General features: G+C 47.0%; 1 protein-coding gene across 2 annotated transcripts in view; it reads left to right on the top strand.

Moving 5' to 3' along the window:
• Window positions 1-5091: 5091 nt before the first annotated feature.
• SYN3 (synapsin III) overlaps window positions 5092-21751 on the top strand; it is a 447307-nt gene continuing 430647 nt past the window's right edge. For both annotated transcript variants that reach the window (XM_068970770.1, XM_068970769.1), the window contains exon 1: window positions 5092-5402. In XM_068970770.1, coding sequence (XP_068826871.1) covers window positions 5092-5402 — 311 coding nt within the window. The remainder of the gene's footprint in view (window positions 5403-21751) is intronic.

Here is a 21751-nt window from a genome sequence, read left to right as displayed (position 1 = left end):
AATTTTAATTGATAATATAAATATAACATGTCAGATTTTTGGATTCAGCTAAAGTGGTGCATGGAGGGAAATACATTGCTTTAACTGCTTGTATTAAAAAGAAAAAAAAAATAAAAAAAATAAAAAAAGAAAGGTTTAAAATTAGTGGTATATTTCCATCTTAAGAATGTAGAAAAAAGAGGAAATTAAAAATCTTACACCCAAAAAAAAAAAAAAAAATCTTACACCCAAAGTAAGAAGAGAGGAAGTAATAAAGAGCAGATATAGGTGAAATAGAAAACAAATAATAGAGAAAATATAAAAAGCTGCAAGTTGTTTCTTTAAAAGATTAATGAAATTTATAAATTCTTAACACAGATTAATCAAAAAGAGAAAAAGCAAATGACTAGTATCAGGAATATCAGGGGAAATTACTACAGATCTTGCAGAAAATGAAATGTTAATAAATGCTATGAACAACTTTATGCCAATAAATTATACAATTAAAATGAAATGGACAAATTGTTTGAAATCATATATTGCCAATATTGAAATAATACGAAACAGAGAATATGAATAGATTTATAAAAGCATTTGAGATAATTGTTAAAAACTTTCCAATAAAGAAAAAATCAGCCCCAGGTGGCTTCACTGTTGAATTCTGTCAATAAATTAAGGGGGAAAAGAACCCCAATATTACACAAACTTTCAGAAAATTGAAAAGGTAGGGACACTTCAGAATATATTTTTGTAAGGTCAATATTATGCTGGTATCAAAACCTGGCAAAGACATTCACAAAAAAGAAAATCACAGACCAGATTTCTCATGAATATGGACGTAAAAAATCTTTGACAAAATATTCTTGGCTTGAATCCAACGTTATATAAAAAGGGTAATCCACTATGACTAAGTGGGATTTATCCTAGGAATGAAAGATTGGTTTAACATTTGAAAATCAATTAATGTAACTCATCACATTAAGCAAATACATGATTTTTAAAAACCTTGTTGTTCAGTTGCTAAGTCGTGTCTGACTTTTTGTGACCCCACGGACTGCAGCACACCAGGCTCCCCTCTTCTTCACTATTTCCCAGAGTTTGCTCAAATTCATGTCCATTGAGTCAGTGATGCTATCTAAGCGTTACATCATTCTCTGCCGCTTTCTTCTCCTTTTGCCTTCGGTCTTTCCCAGCATCAAGGTTTTCTCTAATGAGTCAGCTCTTCCCGTCAGGTGCCCAAAGTATTGGAGCTTCAACTCCAGCATCAGTCCTTCCTGTGAATATTCGGGATTGATTTTTCTTTAGGGTTGACTGGTTCGATCTCCTTACTGTCCAAGGGACTCTCAAGAGTCTTCTTCAGCACCACAGTTTGAAAGTATCAGTTCTTCGGCATTCAGCCTTCTTTATGTTCCAACACTCACATCCATACATGACTACTGGAAAAGCCACAGCTTTGACTATCCAGACCTTTGTCGGCAAAGTGAAGTCTCTGCTTTTTAACATTCTGTCTAGGTTTTTCATAACTTTCCTTCCAAGGAGCAAGTGTCTTTTAATTTTATGGCCGCAGTCACCATCAGCAGTGATTTTGGAGCCAAGAAAATAAAATCTGTCACTGTTTCCACTTTTTCTCCTTCTATTTGCCATGACGTGATGGGATCAGATGCCATGATTTTGTTTTTTGAATGTTGAGTTTTAAGCCAACTTTTTCACTCTCAGTCTTTCACCTTCATCCAGAGGCTCTTTAGTTCCTCTTCACTTTCTGCCATAAGAGTGGTATCATCTGCATATTCGAGGTTGTTGATGTTCCCCCAGCAGTCTTGATTCCAGCTTGTGATTCATTCAGCCCAGCATCTAGCATCATGTACTCTACATATAAATTAAACAGAGTGACAATTTACAGTCTTGTATTACTCCTTTCCCAATTTTGAACCAATCTATTGTTCCATGTTCTGTTCTAACTATTGCTTCTTAACCTGAATACAGGTTTTTCAGGAGACAGGTAAAGTGGTCTGGTTTAAGAATTTTCCACAGTTTGTTGTGACCCACACAGTCAAAGGCTTTAGCATAGTCAGTGAAGCAGAAGTAGATTTTTTTTTCTGGAGTTTCCTTGCTTTCTCTATGATCCAACAAATTTTGGCAATTTGATCTCTGGTTCCTCTGCCTTTTCTAAATCCAGCTTGTATATCTAGAAGTTCTGAGTCTACAAACTGTTGAAGCCTAGCTTGAAGGACTTTGAGCATAACTTTACTAACATGAGAAATGAGCACAATTATACAGTAGTTTGAACATTTTTTGGCACTGCCCTTCTTTGGTATTGGAATGAAAACTGACCTTTTCCAGTTCTGTGGCCACTGCTGAGTTTTCCAAATTTGTTGGCATATTGAATGCAGCATTTTAACATCATTTTTTAGGGTTTGAAATAACTCAGCTGGAATTTCATCACTTCCTCTAGCTTTGTTTGTAGTGATGCTTCCTAAGGCCCACTTGAACTCACACTCCAGGATATCTAGCTCTAGATATGATCACACCATCGTGGTTATCCGGGTCATTAAGACTTTTTTGTATAGTTCTTCTGTGTATTCTTGCCACCTCTTCTTAATCTCTTCTGCTTCTGTTAGGTCTTTACTGGTTCTGTCCTTTATCATGCCCATCCTTGCATAAAATCTTCCCTTGGTATCTCCGATTTTCTTGAAGAGATCTCTAGGCTTCCTCTACTTCTTGGTGTTCATTGAAGTATGCCTTCTTATCTCTTCCTGCTATTCCCTGAAACTCTGCGTTTAGTTGGGTATATCTTTCCTTTTCTCCCTTGCCTTTGGCTTCTTTTCTTTCCTCAGCTATTTGTAAGGACTCCTCAGACAACCACTTTGCCTTTTTGCATTTCTTTTTCTTTGGGATGGTTTTGGTCAGTGTCTCCTGCACAGTGTGACGAACCTCCATCCATAGTTCTTCAGGCACCCTGTCTACCAGATCTGATCCTTGAATCTATTTGTCACCTCCACTGTACAATCATAAGGGATTTGATTTTAGGTCATACCTGAATGGCCTAGTGGTTTTCCCTACTTTCTTCAATTTAAACCTGAATTTGCCATGAGGAGCTCATGATCTGAGCCGTAGTCAATCATCTTAATTAATTTAGAAAATCACTTCACAAATTCAACATCCATTTGTGATAAAAACTCTAAGCCAACTAAGACTATAAGGGAACTGTCCCAACCACTATGGGAGGGTTTTAGACAATTTCTTAAAAAGTGAGACATATGCCTGCCCATGACCTAACAAATTAACTTCTAGATATTTTCCCAAAGAAAAAGTCAATCTCTTGACCAGCCTCTCTGTCTCTTCACCCCAGCCTTTCCCCTTTTTTTGTTTCTCTCTCCACAAAATTACTTAAATAAAACATCCTTAGAGCAATTCTATTCAGAATACCCACCCCAAACTGAAAACATTTCTTTTTTTTTTTTTGAAAACATTTTAAACATCCCTCAAAAGGAGAATGTAGTAACAATATGTAGTTATTCATCTAGCAGAACACTACTCAGTGATAAAAAAGAGTGACTTGTTACATACAGCATAGCTGAGTCTTGAAACCATTATGTTGAGGGAAAGAAGCCGCGCATAAGGAATAATACACAATCACATTTATATAAAGCTCAGGAATAGGTAAAATTAACATACAATGATAGACATCAGCAGAGCCTTTGCTGATGAGGACACGTGGATTGCTAGAAAGGGACACAAAAACTTCCTGAGATGACTGGAGTATAACAGATCTTATGCCAGCATATACATATATCAAAACTCCAAGAACTGTACACTTACGAACTGTGCATCTCTTAAGTAAATTTTAGCTCAGCAAAAACATAAAAGAATCTCTAAACACAAAATAAAATATAGGTGGGGTCGAATTGTATGATTGAAACCATCATCTTTCTCAGTGAGAAATTTTGATCTTAAATGAATAATTTGGTGTTTTAAAACTTATTTTGCTCTGTTTGGAAAAGGACTTCATTTATTTATTAAGCTGCTGGGCTGTCCTGACAAAATTTCACAGGCTGGCTTAAACAACAGAAATTTGTTTTCTCACAGTTCCAGAGGCTGGCAGTCTGAGGTCAGGGTGCCAGAATGGATGGTTTTTGGAGAGAGCTGTCTCCCTGGCTTGGCGACGGCTGCCTCCCCGTGTGTCCTCACATGGCCGAGGAATAGCAAACTCCCTCTCGTCTTTTTTTATGAGGACGTTAAAGCTCTCACAAGAGCACCACCCTCATGGCCTCACCTAACCCCATTACCTCTAAAAGAACCCATCTCCAGATACCAGCATGTTACTGGTGAGGGCTTCAACATACGAATTTGAAGGACACAATTCAGTTCGCAGCTGTATATGTTCTAAAAAATCTGGAAAATACAGGTAACTGGAAAAAACAAAACCCATGTAATCCAGTGATGCAGATATAGTCACTGTTAACATCCTGATGTCTTTTTCTTTCCAAAGTTTTGTTATTTCAATTTTTATGTGATTGTAGTCGTTCTGAACCTATAATCTTATATCTCGATCTTTTAAACTAAAACATGAAATTTTTTCTGCGTGACTAAAATCCCTTTTTAAGTACCTCTTTTTAATAGCCACAAAAGGTTCCGCTGGATGTGCTGTAGTTTACATATTCATTATCCTGTGGTCAAATGCTGAAAGACTTTCCAGTATTCTGCTAGTGTAAATAAGGCTGTGATAAATACATTTGTCCAAGAGGCTTTTTCTGTAACTCGGATTGCTTTCTTGGGGTAGAATTCCAGAAAATGGAAATTGTAGGTTAAAAGGGTGTGCTCTAATTAGATGTTGCCAAATTCCTTGCCAAAAAGATGTCCTCCTTTGCACTGCCCCCAGGAGCAGGGCAAGAAGGGGCGTCATTGGTTTGCTCTTAAGGGGCTGAGGTCGTTTGCACTAGTGTGTTTCTTGGCCTCTTTCCACAGGTGGAAGAAGAGACAGCTGCAGCCGGCTTGCGTGGGACCCCCGGCTCTTCCGGCCCGAGCCCCTGCCCCTCCCTCTCCTGGCAGCCTGTGTTCTGGGCCTCACCTAGACAGCCCGAGTAGGAACAAGCCATCTCGTCCATCACAGCCATGAATTTCCTCCGGCGGCGCCTCTCTGACAGCAGCTTTGTGGCCAACCTGCCTAACGGCTACATGACGGACCTACAGCGCCCAGACAGCTCCACCAGCTCCCCTGCATCCCCCGCCATGGAGAGGAGGCACCCTCAGCCCCTGGCAGCCTCCTTCTCCTCTCCAGGATCCAGCCTCTTTAGCTCCTTCTCCAGTGCCATGAAGCAGACCTCACAGGCCCCCTCAGGGCTGATGGAGCCTCCGGGTCCCTCCACACCTGTTGTTCAGAGGCCCAGGATCCTGCTGGTGATCGATGATGCCCACACAGACTGGTAAGCAGCAATCTGCAGGTGCCCCCACCTAAGGGCAGGAGAGGAGACGGGGCTTATCTCACTCTTGGGGAAGAGAGGGGAAGAGCTGTGAGAGGCTCTGGTATCAGAGACTGGCAGGAGGGAAGGACTTTAATGCCAGGCACCACAGCAGCTACTTTGTGCCACACTGTGTCCAAAGGGCTTTATATTTAAGGTCTGCAGTCTCTCACCTGCAAATCCAAAACCCAAAAAGCTCACTAGAAAATATTTTATAGCCTATTTTCTAGCAAAGCCTGATCTGAAGGAAAGTTAGACTGTCATAGTCTTTGTTGTACCACTTACTGTGCTTGTTCATATGATTTGCTGCTAACTTCTTAATACATTTGATATGGGGTACTGCCCAGGGCCCACAGGAAGTATTATATAATATATGGTATATGTACTATGTTAACTTTCTTAATAATAGAAAGCTTTAATAAATCTGAAATAACTGTGGTAAGTTGCTTAACCTCTTTGAGCTTCAGCCATGCTCCCTCATTGAGTGAGGTTGCTCTGAGGGTAAAAGAAACCAACAAAAATCTACAGTCCTTAATCTCAAGGGACCAGAGTGCCTGAGTTTGCATTCCTACTCTTCCATTGACTGGCAGTCTGGTTCCAGAACCTGTCTTAACAGGACAGCAAAGGTGGGCAGAAATGATATCCCTTCCAGTCTCTTCCCAGGTGTGCCCCATCCTGATAGACAGGAAGCATCCTGCCTGGGGTGCAGAGACTGGACACGTGTCAAGTTCACTGTAGCAGTAGTTCCACAGGTAGTTATTGAGCACTGATTGAGTGCAAATAACAGCCTTCAGTTCAGTTCAGGCGCTCAGTCGTGTCCAATTCTTTGCGACCCCATGGACTGCAGCACGCCAGGCCTTCCTGTCCATCAACAACTCCCAGAGTCCACCCAAAGTCATGTCCGTTGAGTCAGTGATACCATCCAGCCATCTCACCCTTCTCCTCCTGCCCTCAGTCTTTCCCAGCATCAGGGACTTTTCCAGTGAGTCAGCTCTCATAACAGCCTTAGGTACTCAGATAAGCAATGAACAGGCCCTGCCCACAAGATGCTGCATGCAGGTGGAAAAGAGGTCTCTATTTGAAATTTTTGGTAGAGAAGATACGTATTATCAGTCCAGTTGGAGACATAGAATTTGCAGTCCAGTAAACCTAAATATGGAGACCCGGAAGCACTCCGTTTAGGGCAGTTCTGGCAATGGACCCATGGATGGCCATGGGGGCTGGAGGGCAAGGTTTCCTGCGTGTGCCTCCAAAAGCCACCGCAGAGTAGGCACAGAACCAGCATCCAGTAAGCATGTATTACATACAGGAAGCAGTTAATATATTCAGTTCCCTGAGCATGCCAGTGCTCTCTTATTCTAACATGGGTGTGTGTGCTCAAATTCATTCCTTGAAAATGAACTCAGGTTGGGGATGGTTGAGCCTGTACTTTGGAGTGGGAGGTAATTATAGTTTATAACATATTCAATGCAGTCAACATTAAAGCATGTTCAGTATGTTCAGACTTTAGCCTTTATTTTCCTGCTATGGAATCACTTCGTCTTAACCAGGGTGGTCGGGTGCCTGGCCTCTATTCTGATCCATTCTGAGTTGTTTTCAGTGATGCTTGAAGGGTCTTACATGAAGTGTTGTTCATCTCTGCCCATGAGGTTATGCAGAGCATCATATTTAGGTTCTGAGCCAAGGGGTTGATTTCTGCAGAGGTGTTGATTTCACTCACCCCTGCCTGTGCAGTCATGCTGCCTGTCTGCCTGGTTATCAGAATGTCTACATGGCTTTTGCAGTCCTCTGTTTCTCTTTAACCCAACTTGACCTTGATTTTGAGTGTTCTCTGTTGACTGCACCATCTCTGGTTCAGTCAAGGTTTGCCATAATATGGTCTTGGGAAGGGGTATTGTCAAAAACATTACTTTCTCTGTGGATCCTGAGCTAATAAATGGCAGCAAGGTGATTAAGGATTCAGACTTCAGAGCTATCTGGATTCAAATCTCTACCCCATAATAGCTATGTGACCTTTGAAAGTTACTGCACCTAAATGGTAAAATAGTACCTACTTGTAGAGTTAATATATGTAAGTACGGTTGAAATCTGAATTACTATAAAAGTGTTTAGGATGTGTCTAGTAGACAGTAAGTGCTATTTAAGTGCATATTATTATAGCAGACTATTGTGACCTTTTGTGCAGTATTAATCATCTTGACTGCAACCCCTGTAGGCATACTTATTTAATTTCTTTATGCCCAATATTAGGCAGAATACATTAGGATTTATCCCCACTGTGCTATGGTTTTCTAATGGTCAATCTTCCCTACTAGCTCTCAGGTGATAAAATTGAGTCTTACTAATTAATCTCTGTCTGCCCCCCAACCCAGTGCCCATATGGTGTGCAGTTTAGTGTAGGCACACAGCTAATGAGACTGAAATGCCATAAATTACCTTAGCCAAGTGACATTTGAATTTTGACTTTGGTCTTCAATCTCTCTAATCCACAGGAGTGACCAGTGTGTGAATTTTAGTCTGTGCACCCTGGTGGGGGACACAGTTTTTGGCTAGAGGAATTTCTGCTGGTCTGTTTCAGTCATGCTTCATGTGCCCACAGGTTAATTAGGGATTGAGAAGAGCAGTCCACTTTTCTTGCCTCTCAGAGGGTTAAAAGTGGAACGGCGAGAAACTGAGCCTCATTATAATGTCACCTGAGAGTTAGCATTCATTGGCTGTTTGTGACGGAGACTTCCAACCCACACATGACGGCTTCTCATACAGAACGCATCCTAGATTCTTTAAGAACCTGAGACCCTTTGCTGGCTGCCTTAGAATCCCGATTTCTTCCCTGCCAAGTTCCAGATGGATACCTGTCGTCCTCCCATACCAGGAGCGGCCAGCAGGTGGCGGGCTAGCCCCACTGTCCCTGGCTAGTTTTGGCAGAATCCGGCTGCCTCTGGGGTCAGCCCCCTGCCCAGCGCCTCCTTCATTGTGCAGACTGTCTCCTGAGAGGAAGAAGCTGTTGAAGAGGGAGAAGCCCGCTCACACAGCCCCTTTCTTTCTCCTTTGAGATGGTAATGAGAGGGGGAGATGATCCACGTCTGGACTGAGCGTGAACCCATCAGGAACAATGTGGCTCCCTTTTCTCCCTTGTCAGCCTTAGTTCCTTCTCTCTGTCACCCCTTTCCTGGTCCAGGACCCTGCTGCAGAATCAGGTTTCCTAGAGGGTGAGAGAGCTACAGGAACCTCCCCCTGTTGCTTCCTGACAGAGGCCAGCTTGCAGACTCTCGGAACCAGCCTGGGCCTCCCAAGGATGAATGATACCTGGCCAGGGGCCAGGGGGAAGTGAGGGAGAGGAGGACTGTCCATCTTTTGCGGAGACACAGAGGATCCCAAAGCCGCCTTTACTGGAAAGAGGGACTAATGGCGGAGCATTTTGAGATCCCACAACCTTTTGGGGTTGCCCCAGAGGTCAGCCTGGCTACATCAGAGAGGTTGGGGAGCTTTGGGCCAGACTCACCCCCCAATAAGATATGGGTCAGGAGTCCCTCTGAACTAAAGCTGGTAGTGTCCTCTGGGATGATGGGCAGTCAGTCGGGTTTGAGAACCACAAGGGAAAGGAGAAATACAACAGATGGATTTCAGGCTCATTTTTCTTCAGCTCTCTCCACTCATTCTCTTGCCTGTTTTCCAGTGCTTTGACTGGTGTCAGTCTTCTAGTGTTGACCTTGCCTCTGGTATACCTTTCATGTTACCACCAAAGTACCCTCTTTCCAAAATCAAATCTTGTAAGTTTACTCCCATGCCCCGCCATGTGTCACCTTTTATAACCATTAGGTGGCACATCATTGCCCTCAAGTCCAAAGTCAGTGTTGTAAGCATGTCTGCCCTCCCTCTAGGTCTGCCCCCAGCTCAGCGTCCTGCTTGGCTGCTTGTTCCACAGGAATAGCAAAAGTTTGTAGTTTTCAAACACACCTCTGCCTTAGCCCATACTGTTCCCTGCTACCTGGAATGCCTTTCCCTATGTTGTTGTTCACTGGGCCAATCTCCATTCATCCTCAAAAGCCTGCTCAAGTTTCACTTCTTCTCTGAAGTCTTCCCTGACACACCTACCCTGCCAACAGTGCTAATGACTTCCTCCTTTGATAACTTAAAATACACTTCATCATGCCACCACAGCACACATCATGCTGTGTTGTAATTGGCTTTAGGTAGTTGTCTCTTCTGCAAGAACAAGGCCTGTGTCTTACCCTTTTTGTATCCCTGGAGCCCACCGTGTAATATATTTTCAGTTAGCATACGTCACTGTCTGAAACCGTTCCAACCAGAACAGCCTGCATTGGGCATCATGGGGCCTGAAATTCACCTTACTTCAAGAGTCAGCAATATAGTGCATACCGTTGAGGGCTTACCAGTTTTACTCACCTGTGTATAAAGTCTTGGCTGTTTATGTTTCAGTATGTATTCCCCCTTCACCCCAACATCCTCCTCCCCAAGCCCATCCAGGCTCCAGAGACCTTGAAGGTAAAACTGAGATCTTGTTATGGTCATGATCATTGTTCTTATTTTGAAGAAATCAAACCTAGGGTTCTGGTACATTCTGTAGCAATAATTTAAAAAATTCATCTACTTATTTGTTTTAACAATCTCATATAGCTGCCTTACACTGAAAAGCAGTAATCTACAGTGTAAATTATTGACACAGAATGTACTAGAACCCTAGGTTTGATTTTTTTTCAAAATGAGAACATTGATCATGACCCAAAAAAAGATTCTTCATAACAAGGGTGGGTGCACTTCCTTGATCTCAGTTTTACCTTCAAGGTCTCTCGAGCCTGGATGGGCTTGGGAGGGGGATGTTGGGGTGAAGGGGGCATAAAGCAGCTAAGGCTTGGCCCCCAACCCCTCCCTCCAGGGGTCTCTGAAACCCTCCCTCCTCTTGCCTCCCATGGTCCTTGTTCCCAGAATGGCTGCTCTGCTCTTTCAGCAATGATCTGTTGTTGTTGTGCAGTCGCTCAGTGGTGTCTGACTCTTTGTGACCCCATGGACTGCAGCACACCAGGCTTCCCTGTCCTCTACCATCTCCTGGAGCTTGCTCAAACTCATGTCCATTGAGTCGGTGATGCCATCCAAGCATCTCATCCTCTACCACCCCCTTCTTCTTTTGCCTTCAATCTTTTCTAGCATCAGGGTCTTTTCAGTGACTCAGTTCTTTGCATCAGGTGGCCAAGTATTGGAGCTTCAGCTTCAGCATCAGTCCTTCTAGTGAATGTCCAGGGTTGATCCATTGTTACCCTCCCTCTTATTCTCCACTGTTCTCTAGGATTTCCTTTTTCTTTTACTTGTTGAGGAGGAAATGAAAAGGGGATTCTTAGTTTTAAACACCCCTTAGCTACTATCCTTTCAGCCTGGAGTTTGTGAGGCTGGCTCATCCTACTATATGATGGTTAATGATACTAATTAAAGCACCTTGTGCATTCTGGATTCACTGAGAGTTGCTATGTTGTGTGATAATTTGTGTCTCCCCCACCACCAGCCACCCATGCCTGCTTGCTGTCTTTGTGTCCCAGAGCCTACTGGCTGGCTCTCTAGGAGACCTAAAAATCCTGGTTTGCAGTGTGTGCCCATTTCCATGGTGTAAATGCTCTCATGGTGGCCAGTGTGACTTCCGGTTAGACTGAGCGGAAGTAAGGTGAATCTCAGGCCCCATGATGCCCAGTGCAGGCTGTTCTGGTTGGAACGGTTTCGGACAGTGACGTATGCTAACTGAAAATATATTACACGGTGGGCTCCAGGGATACAAAAAGGGTAAGACACAGGCCTTGTTCTTGCAGAAGAGAACTACCTAAAGCCAATTACAACACAGGATGATGTGTGCTGTGGTGGCATGATGAAGTGTATTTTAAGTTATCTACCTGCCTACAGGGCAGGTAGATAATGGGTGCTGGGAAACATCTGTTGATTGAACAAGTGATTTGGAGGTGACATTACAGGTAATGGCAAGGGTGAAGGTGTGACAGTGATGCTGAGAGTGACCTTGGTGGCATTCTTTAGTCTCCTTTTCCCCTCTTACACCGCTCAGTCTAACCGGAAGTCACACTGGCCACCATGAGAGCATTTACACCATGGAAATGGGCACATGCTGCAAACCAGGATTTTTCGGTCTTCCTAGAGAGCCAGCCAGTATTCCACCGCCAGTCACACTTTCTGATTTTCCTAGGAAGGATTTTACAGACAAGAAAGCAAGGCACAGACATACCATGCACTGACTGAGAGACCAAAACGGGAGAGGGGTAGGCTGGGGCTTTAACAGGACTAACTCCTTTGCAGGCGTATCTGATGGTGACCTACCTCCTGCTGACTGTTTCCCAGGGCTTCAGTGTTTGGCATGATGTAGGTGCTAAGAGGTCTAGGTTGAAAATGAGTGAACACACAAATGAAGAAACCAAGAGCTCTTTGGGAATGCGGTCAGGTTCTCCTCCTTGTCCTATGGCAAGCACCTGTGCCCTTTGCATGACCAGACATTGTGCTAAATGGTTTTCATACATTCTCTGATTTAATCCTCTCAACAACTGTATGGAGTACTATTACTGTTCTCCTTGTGTGAAGAAGGGAGCTAAGGCTCCGAGCCCAGGATGAGAGCAGGCACAGTGGCGTGTGCAGCTGGCTCAGGCCGGCCAGCTGACAAGTCTGGCATCCCTGTTCTCCTGTCATCCTAACCTCTCCCACCTGAGCACAGGCCTTGTGTGCTGTGCCTGAGGGCTCTGGAGCCTTGTGTGAGCGCACACATCCACACACGCTCGTGTCTGACTCATGTGGGCACACACACTCATGTCCAAGGGCAGGACTCCCTGTTACAGCATGGTGGCCAAACACAGTTACCTCCTCCTCAGAGGAAAGTACCCACCTCAAGCACCCCCTCCACCAGTGCCTTTGGGCAGCCAGAATGTTGAGGTGCCAGGGGAAGTGGGGTTTCCTGTAGCCGTCCAGACACTCATGAGCTCAGGGTGTCTTGGCAGCACCTTGAAGCCTTGCTGTGGCCTAATTGGCCCCAGGGAGACCAGGACTTTCTGCTTCCCACTGTGCCATCTTGTCGGGGGAGGGTTGCAGTGGGTGGGCAGGGGCTATTAAATTCAGAGCTGGCATCACCAGCAGGGGCTTTTGGGTAGAGTTGCTTGTTGCTTTAGCCAGTAAAAATGGCGATGTCCAATTAATAATTAGACAATGAATCAGTATAAGCATATCCCATTCAGTATATAGATTTGTACCACAAAACTATTTGTTGTTTATCTGGAGTTCATAATTAAGTAGATGTCTGCTAGTTATCTTTCCACCCTACTTACGGAGGGTGGCAACAAGAGGCAGTGCCCAGCCCTGCTAACATGGGCCCAGTGAGAAGCTGGCCTTTGTGCGTCCTTGCTTTCTGGTTGGGGAGCCAAACCAGCCCTCCCACCCCTTCCATTGACCTCATTCTCAGGAAGCTGCTTTCCCTGCCTGTGATGAGGACTGAACAGTCACAGTCACCAGCAGGGCAGGAACAAAATCGAGTGGACGGTCTCGAGGCAGACTGCCTGGACCCCGTCCTCTCTCTCACTCATGAGACCTTGGGGGAGTCTGGCCTCTGGGCCTCACATCCCTCCATTGTAAGGCAGGATCGTGGCACCTCTCACGAAGGGTCAGTAAGAGTTGGAGATGATGGCACGAGGGGGCTGGTACTGGGCTTAGCTGTCGTAACGGGCACTGAAATGGTGATGGTGTTAACAGTTGATTGCAGGGACTTCCCTGTGGTCCAGTGGCTAGGACTCCATACTACCAATGCAGGGGGCGCGGGTTCAGTCCCTGGTCAGGGAACTAGATCCCACATGCCACAGCTAAAGATCCCATATGCTGCGACAAGAACTCCACATGCCACAATGAAGACGGAAGATCCTGTGTGCTGCAGCTAAGACCCTGCACAGCCAAATAAATAAAATGAAATAAATATTTAAAAAACCCCAGCTAATTGTGATACTAACTGCTAGTGAATATAGTGGCCCTGGCAGTCAGTGGGGAGGAAGCCACTTGGCATGTTTCTCAGTTCAGCTGGATGTGCTTGAGGGCTGCGTTCTAGAAGCCCTGGAGGAGGGGTGTCTGGGTGCTGGTGGGCTGGCACACTGTCTACTCTGAAGATGGGAAGACGGGGACCGGGCTGGTTCCCCTCCTGCTAGAGTTGGTCGGGGGCTCAAGGCAGGATTCACACCTGTCTGTTGGGGACACTAGGCTCTAGGAAACAAAATCCTTATGTTTCCCCCACCCACCTCTTCCCCCACCCCTAGGACTCTCCTTGAAATAAGGGCAAGCCCTGCCTGTTCCCTGTGGGGAAATCCAGAGGTGGGGGCAGGGAGCTAGGAAAGGCCTGGTGAGAGGGGTCTTGCCATCCTCTTACTCCCTTCATTCACGGATTCACACAAGCCACCCCCTGCAACCTGGGGTGGTGCTGGACTTCTGGGCTCGTCCTCCCACTCTGGGCACCTCCTGCCACTCCCCCTCCCTCCGCCCTGGTGCCTGGTGCGGGAGGGGCCTTGGGCATTCCCCAGCAGCCTGGCCTGTCGCCTGGACACCAGCGCCGCTTTCCCAGGCCCGGCCCCTTTTATCAGGGGGACAATGTCCGCACACAGTGAGGGCCTTGTGTGGCACCCAGGCCCCGAGCCCTTTGACTTGAGGAATTTTTCAAGTGCTGACCTCTCTCCGTGAGGTCTCCCCGCCATCCAATCGAGAGGCTCTGTGCCCCGGCCGCTTCCTCCCCTGCTCTTGCACAGTGAAGAGCTGTCTCCTGCCCTGGTAGAGTCTTCACCCTGTGAGAGTGTGGCTAGGAAATCTGGGGGAAGTGTCTTCAAGCAGAAGGTAGCACGGGGAGGAGTCTGATGGACGCTGTGTCTTCCCCAGTTCCCCCTTCCCTGCTGACGCTGTGAGATCTCAGGGGGGCCTTCCGCCTTCCCTGCTGACGCTGTGAGATCTCAGGGGGGCCACTGTCCTCTCCAGGCTTCAGTGCCTTCATCAATCAAACAATGACAATAAACTGAGATCACGGTCCCCAAAGCAGTGTTTCCGTCAGAATGACATTCAGATTATCAGGTACTGCTCTTCACCTTCTGTATGGATAGAGTTCTTTGTTTGCAAGAAAAAGAAATGACTTTGGCTGACTTAGGCAAAATGGAGGGTTTATGGAAAATATGCCAGAGGCTCACAGAATGAAGAGAAAACAAGAAGACCCAAGTTTTGGAGAGGTCAGGACCCAGGGCGCTGTCTGGACCTAAGAGGCAGGAACTTGTGAACACTCTCTGGAGAAGTCAGCTCCTATTGTCTTCCAAGCTTTGTGCCTCTCTGCTTAAAAATAAAATTCCTGGGCAAGAACAAACCTGACTGGTTCCATAAGATGTCCTGGGGATACTTGGGGACAGTCCCATCAAGACTGTGTGCAAGAGAGAGTCTTGGTTCAGGAATGCGAGTGCAGATGGGGGTGCTGATAATAGGAGTCAGAATGAGTGTGGGACAGCCACTCTGAGAGGCTCTTCCAGAACTCCTGAGACAGAATATCCAGAGGAGAGCTCAGGAGACATGTTTTAAATGATGAAGAGCCAAGTTTAGAAACCGTCGTGGCAAGAGGACCGGTTTCATGTGGCTCCCAACTGGTAGAACTGAGGCCAGTAAAGCAGACAAAGAGGGAGGTGTGTCAGCTCAGTGTATGTAATGGGAAGAAGACCATGTGGGCTGCCCAGTGAGGGAGTGAGCCCCCATCACTTGCAGGTTCCAGTACAAGTAGGCTGGCGACTTGGGAGGAATAATGCAGAAGAGGCTCAGACTCTGAAGGGGCCAGCCTGCAAGCCCTTAAAAAGAGTCTCAGACCTGAAACTTCTCATTTTCCTCTCTCTGCTTTTATGTCTCAGTCATTTTTCCTCCCATTGCCCTGCCTTTTTCTGGATAATTCCACTGTCCAACTTCTGAGTCTTTCCTCATTCTTCAAAATGTGATTTTCTTGCCTAGGTCCTCCTCTTTAAGAGAAGTCCCTCAGATGCCATGGGCTCTCCTAGCAATAGCTGTTCTTGTTCCTCCAGACTTCACCTGCCTGCCTACAGCCTTGCCCTGGGGAGGCAGGTCACTGGGCAGACATCAGTCTCACTGCAGAATGTCTTTCCTCCTGGGGCCTGTGTAAGCCTGCATGGGATGTGTTTCCTCAGCAGGAGGGAGGCTGTCTGTGATGGCAAGAGAGAGGGGACAGTGCTTTGTATCCATTTTGCTGACCTCCAAACCTGAGTTTGGAGGAAGGGCAGTGGTGTGGGCTTCCTGAAGATTTTCACTGAGCTAGTTGCCATCTTCATAATGGAATTAGTTAAATTAGGGGTTGCTTGTGCAGCTGCTTACAGGAGGCAAGGTGGTCGGTGAGTGAAGGGGCAGGTGCCAGGAAAAGGCAAAGGCGCAGAGAAATGTTTCCCTGTTGTAAGGAAGACAGCAGCCGAGGCTCTATGACAAATGCCTCTGCCACTTGACACAGGCTGCAGAGAGACAACAGGGAGCCATGGGGACTGTTGGGCATGAGAACTGACGCCCCAGCTGCAGGCAACAGCTGCCGTCCTCTCGGCCGGCTTTTGCCATGTGGAAATACAGGTCTCGTGATGCTCAGTTATTGATTTTCAGGGGGAGCCAGAAGTCTGAATTCTTGAAAAATGAATTCTCTGTTTTAAAGTCAAAAGTATATAATATAAGTCCAACAAAATAAGACTGTGGACTCCATGAGGTTTGCCAGTTAGTAATTTCTGATGAAGAGAGGAGTCAGTAAATATTCTTCATCTGGGCCTGTCTCCTGACTAGACCAGGAGCACCAGATGGCAGGGGGTTGTTTTGTTCAGTATAATTCCTAGGGACTAGCACAGTGCTAGGCACATAGTAGAGCCTGGATAGAGAGATGGAATACTTCCCTGGTGGCTCAGACAATAAAGCGTCTGCCTGCAATGCAGGAGACCCAGGTTCGATCCCTCGGTCAGGAAGATCCCCTCGAGAAGGAAATGGCAGCCCACTCTAATACTCTTGCCTGACAAATCCCATGGACAGAGGAGTCTGGTAGGTTACAGTCGATGGGGTCGCAAAGAGTCGGACATGACCAGGTGACTTCACTTAGAGAGATGGAGGGATGGGTGGGTAAGCAGATGGGTGGGTAATTGGTTGAATACGTGGAAGGAGGGAAGTGGAGGGAAAGTAACTTCTCTTAGGCTTCTCCTTCTGTGCCTGGCCCTTCTCACCTTGACAGGCCTCACACAACCATCAAACACTTAATATTCTCATGGTTCCCTTCTTCTCATCCTCCTCATACCATCTAAACCCCTTTTAGAGATGATCAGATATAAGTCACTTATACCTTGGTGTGAATTACCTTGCAGTGTGTCATCGTTTTCATGGGCGTTTTGCCAGGTTGAGCCCTTAGTGTTGCTGTTTAGTCACTAAGTTGTTTCTGACTCTGTGACCCTTTGGGCTGCAGCACACCAGGCTCCTCTGTCCTTCACTGTTTCCCATGAGTTTGCTCAGATTCATGTCCATTGAGTCAGTGATGCTATCTAACCATCTCATCCTCTGCCAGCCCCTTCTCCTCTTGCCTTCACTCTTTCCCAGCATCAGGGTCTTTTCCAATGAGTCAGCTCTTCCCATCAGGAGGCCAAATTATTGGAACTTCACCTTTAGCATCAGTCCTTCTAATGAATATTCAGAGTTGATTTCCTTTAGAAGTGACTGGTTTGATCTCCTTCCAGTCCAAGGGACTCTCAAGAGTCTTCTGGAGCACCACAATTCGAAAGCATCTTAATAGATAAGCAAGATGCTCTTTAAATGTTTGCTGGGGGAACAGCTTAGCCTTCTAAATGTGAACTGTTCTTGTGAAATGAAGGCTGTGGACTTTCAGAATTCTGTGGGAGTGAGGATGACACAGTGTTGTGTCTCTGGAGAGAAGAGGGCTAGGGATTGGGAGGTAACATTCTAGCATAATCCCTGCTGTCAGAGTGAGTGGGTGGCTGACGATTTTATTCGCCTTAAAGGCTGGTGCTGGGGAGAAAGAGGAGCTCCCAGAGGGTAGCCAAGGCAGGTTTCCATCATGCTTGATATGAAGCAGGAGATCCTTTTAGAGTAATGAAGATACTGCCCCCTTCCCCTGAATGATTGTCACTTCCTCACGTACATGCCCACCTCTTGAACGACAGGAGGGAAAGAGATGAACAGAAACATCTGCCATGTGTCAGGGATAGCATTCGTGGGGCCTAATGGCAGACAGAGTGATGTGGTTATTTTTGCGGATGAGACTAGTGCTTGGAAAGGTTGATGTTTGTCTGAGGCAGCGCTAGGAAGTAAATAGCAGAGCTGGAGAGGACCAGCTAGTTATAATGCTAGCAGTGCTCACCCACCTCTTTACCTGGAGGGTGAAATCCACACCAGCAGCTCACCAGAGAGCAACCACTTGCTGGCACATTTTTGGCAGGTTCCCAGAGGCCTTCAAATCTGCATGCTCATTTTATCCTCATGACCCTGTGGGTAGATCTTCCCATCCTCACCCTTCAGATAAGGGAGCGGAGGCTTATTCAAAATCATGTAGCAGGTACCAGAGCTGCCATTTCAAATCCAGGTCTTCTGCTCCGTGCCCGTCGCTCATTTTTCCTGCACATTGAGGGACATGCCCCAGGAGGATGCATTGGCCCCCCGAGTGCCACCAGTACCTGCCTAATTCTTTTGCTCTTGTGTGCCTTTCACACATATACACACTCTTCAGACCTTCTCAGAGCCATCTTTGCAGCCCTTGATACTGGCAAAGGATAGGTACCAAACATCGGATGGATGGATGAATGGGTGGATGGATAGATGGATAGATTGATGAACGGGGTCACTTTACCCGGGAAGCAGTCTTAGGCTCTTAAACTGGGCTGGGTCTCTTTCAGTGGGCTGACCTGGTCTTAGAGCTAATGTCCTGTGTGGTCATTGTACTTTATGAGTCTCTCCCTCCCATTGGATAGTAAACCCCCTGAGGCCAAGCACTGAGTTCTCTTCATTGCTATTTCTTTAGAGCCTGCAGGCTCTGGCACAAGTACATGGTTAGTACAACTGTGTTGAGTATCTTCCAAAGAAGGCTTCCCTGATTTCCTGGATCAGATCTCCCTGCTCCCCACATCCTACCCTGTACCACCTTGTTCATCGTATTCATCACTTCCTTTTCACCTGGGTAGTTTCCTGACTTTTCCAAGAGAATTCTAGCTCCACAAGAGCAGGGACTGTATCAGCCTTTCACCCCATACCTAGTAGGGTGTCCAGTCCTTACAAGGCTCAGTGAATAGTGGATAAATGATGTGAATTGTGAGCAGACCTCCACAGAGATCTCCTTCGCCATTTTTTGTCAGAGATCCTTGTACAGATGCAGGGGCCCTTGTCACTCTCAGAGAGCCCCTCCCCTTTCCAGTTCCCTGGAGCCCTTCCACTTGCAAAGAGGTACAGTGAGGTTGCCCCATCACTGGAGGGTCCCCTCTGACAGTGGGAGGGGAGCAGGAGGGTTAGCTGTTCCTGGGAGTAAATAATGGAACTAGAATTGGCCACTTGATGCAAAGAGCCAACTCACTGGAAAAGACCCTAGTGCTGGGAGAGATTGAAGGCAGGAGGGAAGAGGGCGACAGAGGATGAGGTGGTTGGATGGCATCACCAACTCAATGGACATGAGTTTGAGCAAACTCCAGGAGATGGTGAGGAACAGGGAGACCAGGCGTGCTGCTGTCCACGGGGTCACAAAGAATCAGACATGACTGAGCAACTGAGCAACAACGGAATTGGATCTCTGAGTTAGAACTCCATGTTCAAAGGCCCTGCTTTTGTCACACCTCCATCCATCCAACCTATCATGTTAGCCTCTTTATCTTGCTAACTGGAAAACCCTGAGTGACGTGTCCACCTTCAGAGTTCTCCTATGTGATCCATCATCCATCTCCCCCAGTTGTTGTCCAGGCCACAAATCAGCAACTGACATGTTTTATCAGAAATGTGAAAATCAGTTTCTAGGGCCAGATCCTGCCTTCACTCTCCCCCAACTCCTCCCCCGATAGGCTCTAGTGTGCCTGGGAACTTTCCTGGCCCCTCATCCCTGGGAAGGGCACTGCCAGGGCCGAGCCACGCTGACTTTACATCCCAGATGGATTTATTAGAAGGGCGCTGCTTGTGCACAGGTGGATCCTGTTTGTGCTAATTCTCCTCTTCCTTCTGCTGCTGCTGCAGCCATGAAAGAGCTCTGTATCGCTCCCCATAAATCTCTCTCACACACACCACATCCCGCCTCCCCAAACTAGGGATTTCCCACCCCAGGCGGCACTGGTTTTATAATATTCTCCTTCCTGGTGCCTCTGATGTGGCAGTAAAATATGAGACCACCCACAGAGGTGGAAGCTTTGTAGAATCAAGAGCTTCCCCCACCTCCTTCCCAAGGCCAAGGCCTTGACTGATTGGCCTGCGGACTCAGAAAACTCATTATGAGAATAAACATATTAGGGCCTTTGGAAGAGGTCTGCGTTTAGGGAGGCAGAGCCCTCAGGCACAGTGGGGTCATCCATTCTACCTGAGGTCAGACAGCCAGGCAATTACACAGGCAGCAACCCCAGCCCCCAAGGCATCTAGAATTCCAGACCAGCCCTACCCCTTCCTCTGCCAGACGGAACTGTTCAGAGGCAGCTCAAGCCTGAATGAGCCCCAGGCAAGGAGGCAGCAGTCTGTGTGGCCTGTCAGGAGACAGACTTCTGACTCAGGGCCAGGCAGGGGGATGGACCGCCTGACCCTCAGCTTCAGCCTGAGTCGTCTGGCAGGCCCTGCGGTGAACATTCCAGAGATGGGCAAAACAAGTGTTTATCCCGAGAAGGTGAGGCCGGTGGAGGCCAGAGCTGTTTGGGTGGTGGTGGTGTAGTGCTGCGTGCTCTGGGTTCCGAGCTAAGAGTTAGAATCCTGTGCGAGTGGGACGCTGAAAGGGGACTCCACGTGGTAATGGGTGGGGATTTGTAAGTGTTGTGTTACACCGTTGTACCAGTAGATGGCAGCAGAGCACCTGGAGCGCGAGCTGCCCCTTGGGCTATCCCAGGAAACATCATTCATTTACCCAGTCAGCAAGCATTCCTTAAACATGTGCCTGTGCCCTGGCACGTCGTGCCGGATACGAGAGATGCAGTGAACTTTGAGACACGGTTTCGGGTTTCCAGGAGCTCCTAGACTAGGTGTATGGGGACAGGGGATGTGTAATTCCAACCAGAATGATATTTGTTGTGTGGTGGTTAAGTATACCACCCCGTGGGGACCCAGAGGAGGGACACCTAACCCAGTCTTGTTGAGGGGGTGCTTCAAGGAAACAGTGGTCAGGGATCTTGGAACATGAGAAAGAGGTGAACAAGCAGAGAAGGAGAGAACCGCACAGGCTCAGACTCATAAAAGCACAGGAATTGCCGAAAGTTGAGCGTGTCCAAGAGGTGGGCAGAAAACCAGAGAAGAAATGGGTCATAGGTCAACAGGGTCTACATCATGAAGGAGCCTAGAGGGTCTAGACTGGATCCTGAAACTCTTAGAGCACAAGATCTAACTCACCGTTGCTGCTTGCGTAGAGGCTCTGTGTGACTGAACCTGTGGGAGCTGGTCCCAGCCCTCCCGCTTGATCGCTGGGGCCAGTACAACAGGAGGAGGGATGTGAAGGGCCTGCAAGCCTTCTGTATCAGTTCAGTTCAGTTCAGTCGCTCCATCGTGTCCGACTCTTTGTGACCCCATGAATCGCAGCACACCAGGCCTCCCTGCCCATCACCATCTCCCGGAGTTCACTCAGACTCACGTCCATCGAGTCAGTGATCCCATCCAGCCGTCTCATCCTCTGTCGTCCCCTTCTCCTCCTGCCCCCAATCCCTCCCAGCATCAGAGTCTTTTCCAATGAGTCAGCTCTTCTCATGAGGTGGCCAAAGTACTGGAGCTTCAGCTTTAGCATCGTTCCTTCCAAAGAAATCCCAGGGCTGATCTCCTTCAAAATGGACTGGTTGGCTCTCCTTGCAGTCCAAGGGACTCTCAAGAGTCTTCTCCAACACCACAGTTCAAAAGCATCAATTCTTCGGCGCTCAGCCTTCTTCACAGTCCAACTCTCACATCCATACATGACCACAGGAAAAACCATAGGCGGACCTTAGTCGGCAAAGTAATGTCTCTGCTTTTGAATATACTATCTAGGTTGGTCATAACTTTTCTTCCAAGGAGTGAGCGTCTTTTAATTTCATGGCTGCAGTCACCATCTGCAGTGATTTTGGAGCCCCCAGAAA

Source organism: Capricornis sumatraensis, chromosome 4 (genome assembly GCF_032405125.1).
Source record: "Capricornis sumatraensis isolate serow.1 chromosome 4, serow.2, whole genome shotgun sequence".
NCBI classification, from domain to species: Eukaryota; Metazoa; Chordata; class Mammalia; order Artiodactyla; family Bovidae; genus Capricornis; species Capricornis sumatraensis.
The sequence above is the reverse complement of the archived record's forward strand: the minus strand, read 5'-3'. Positions and strand labels throughout refer to the sequence as shown.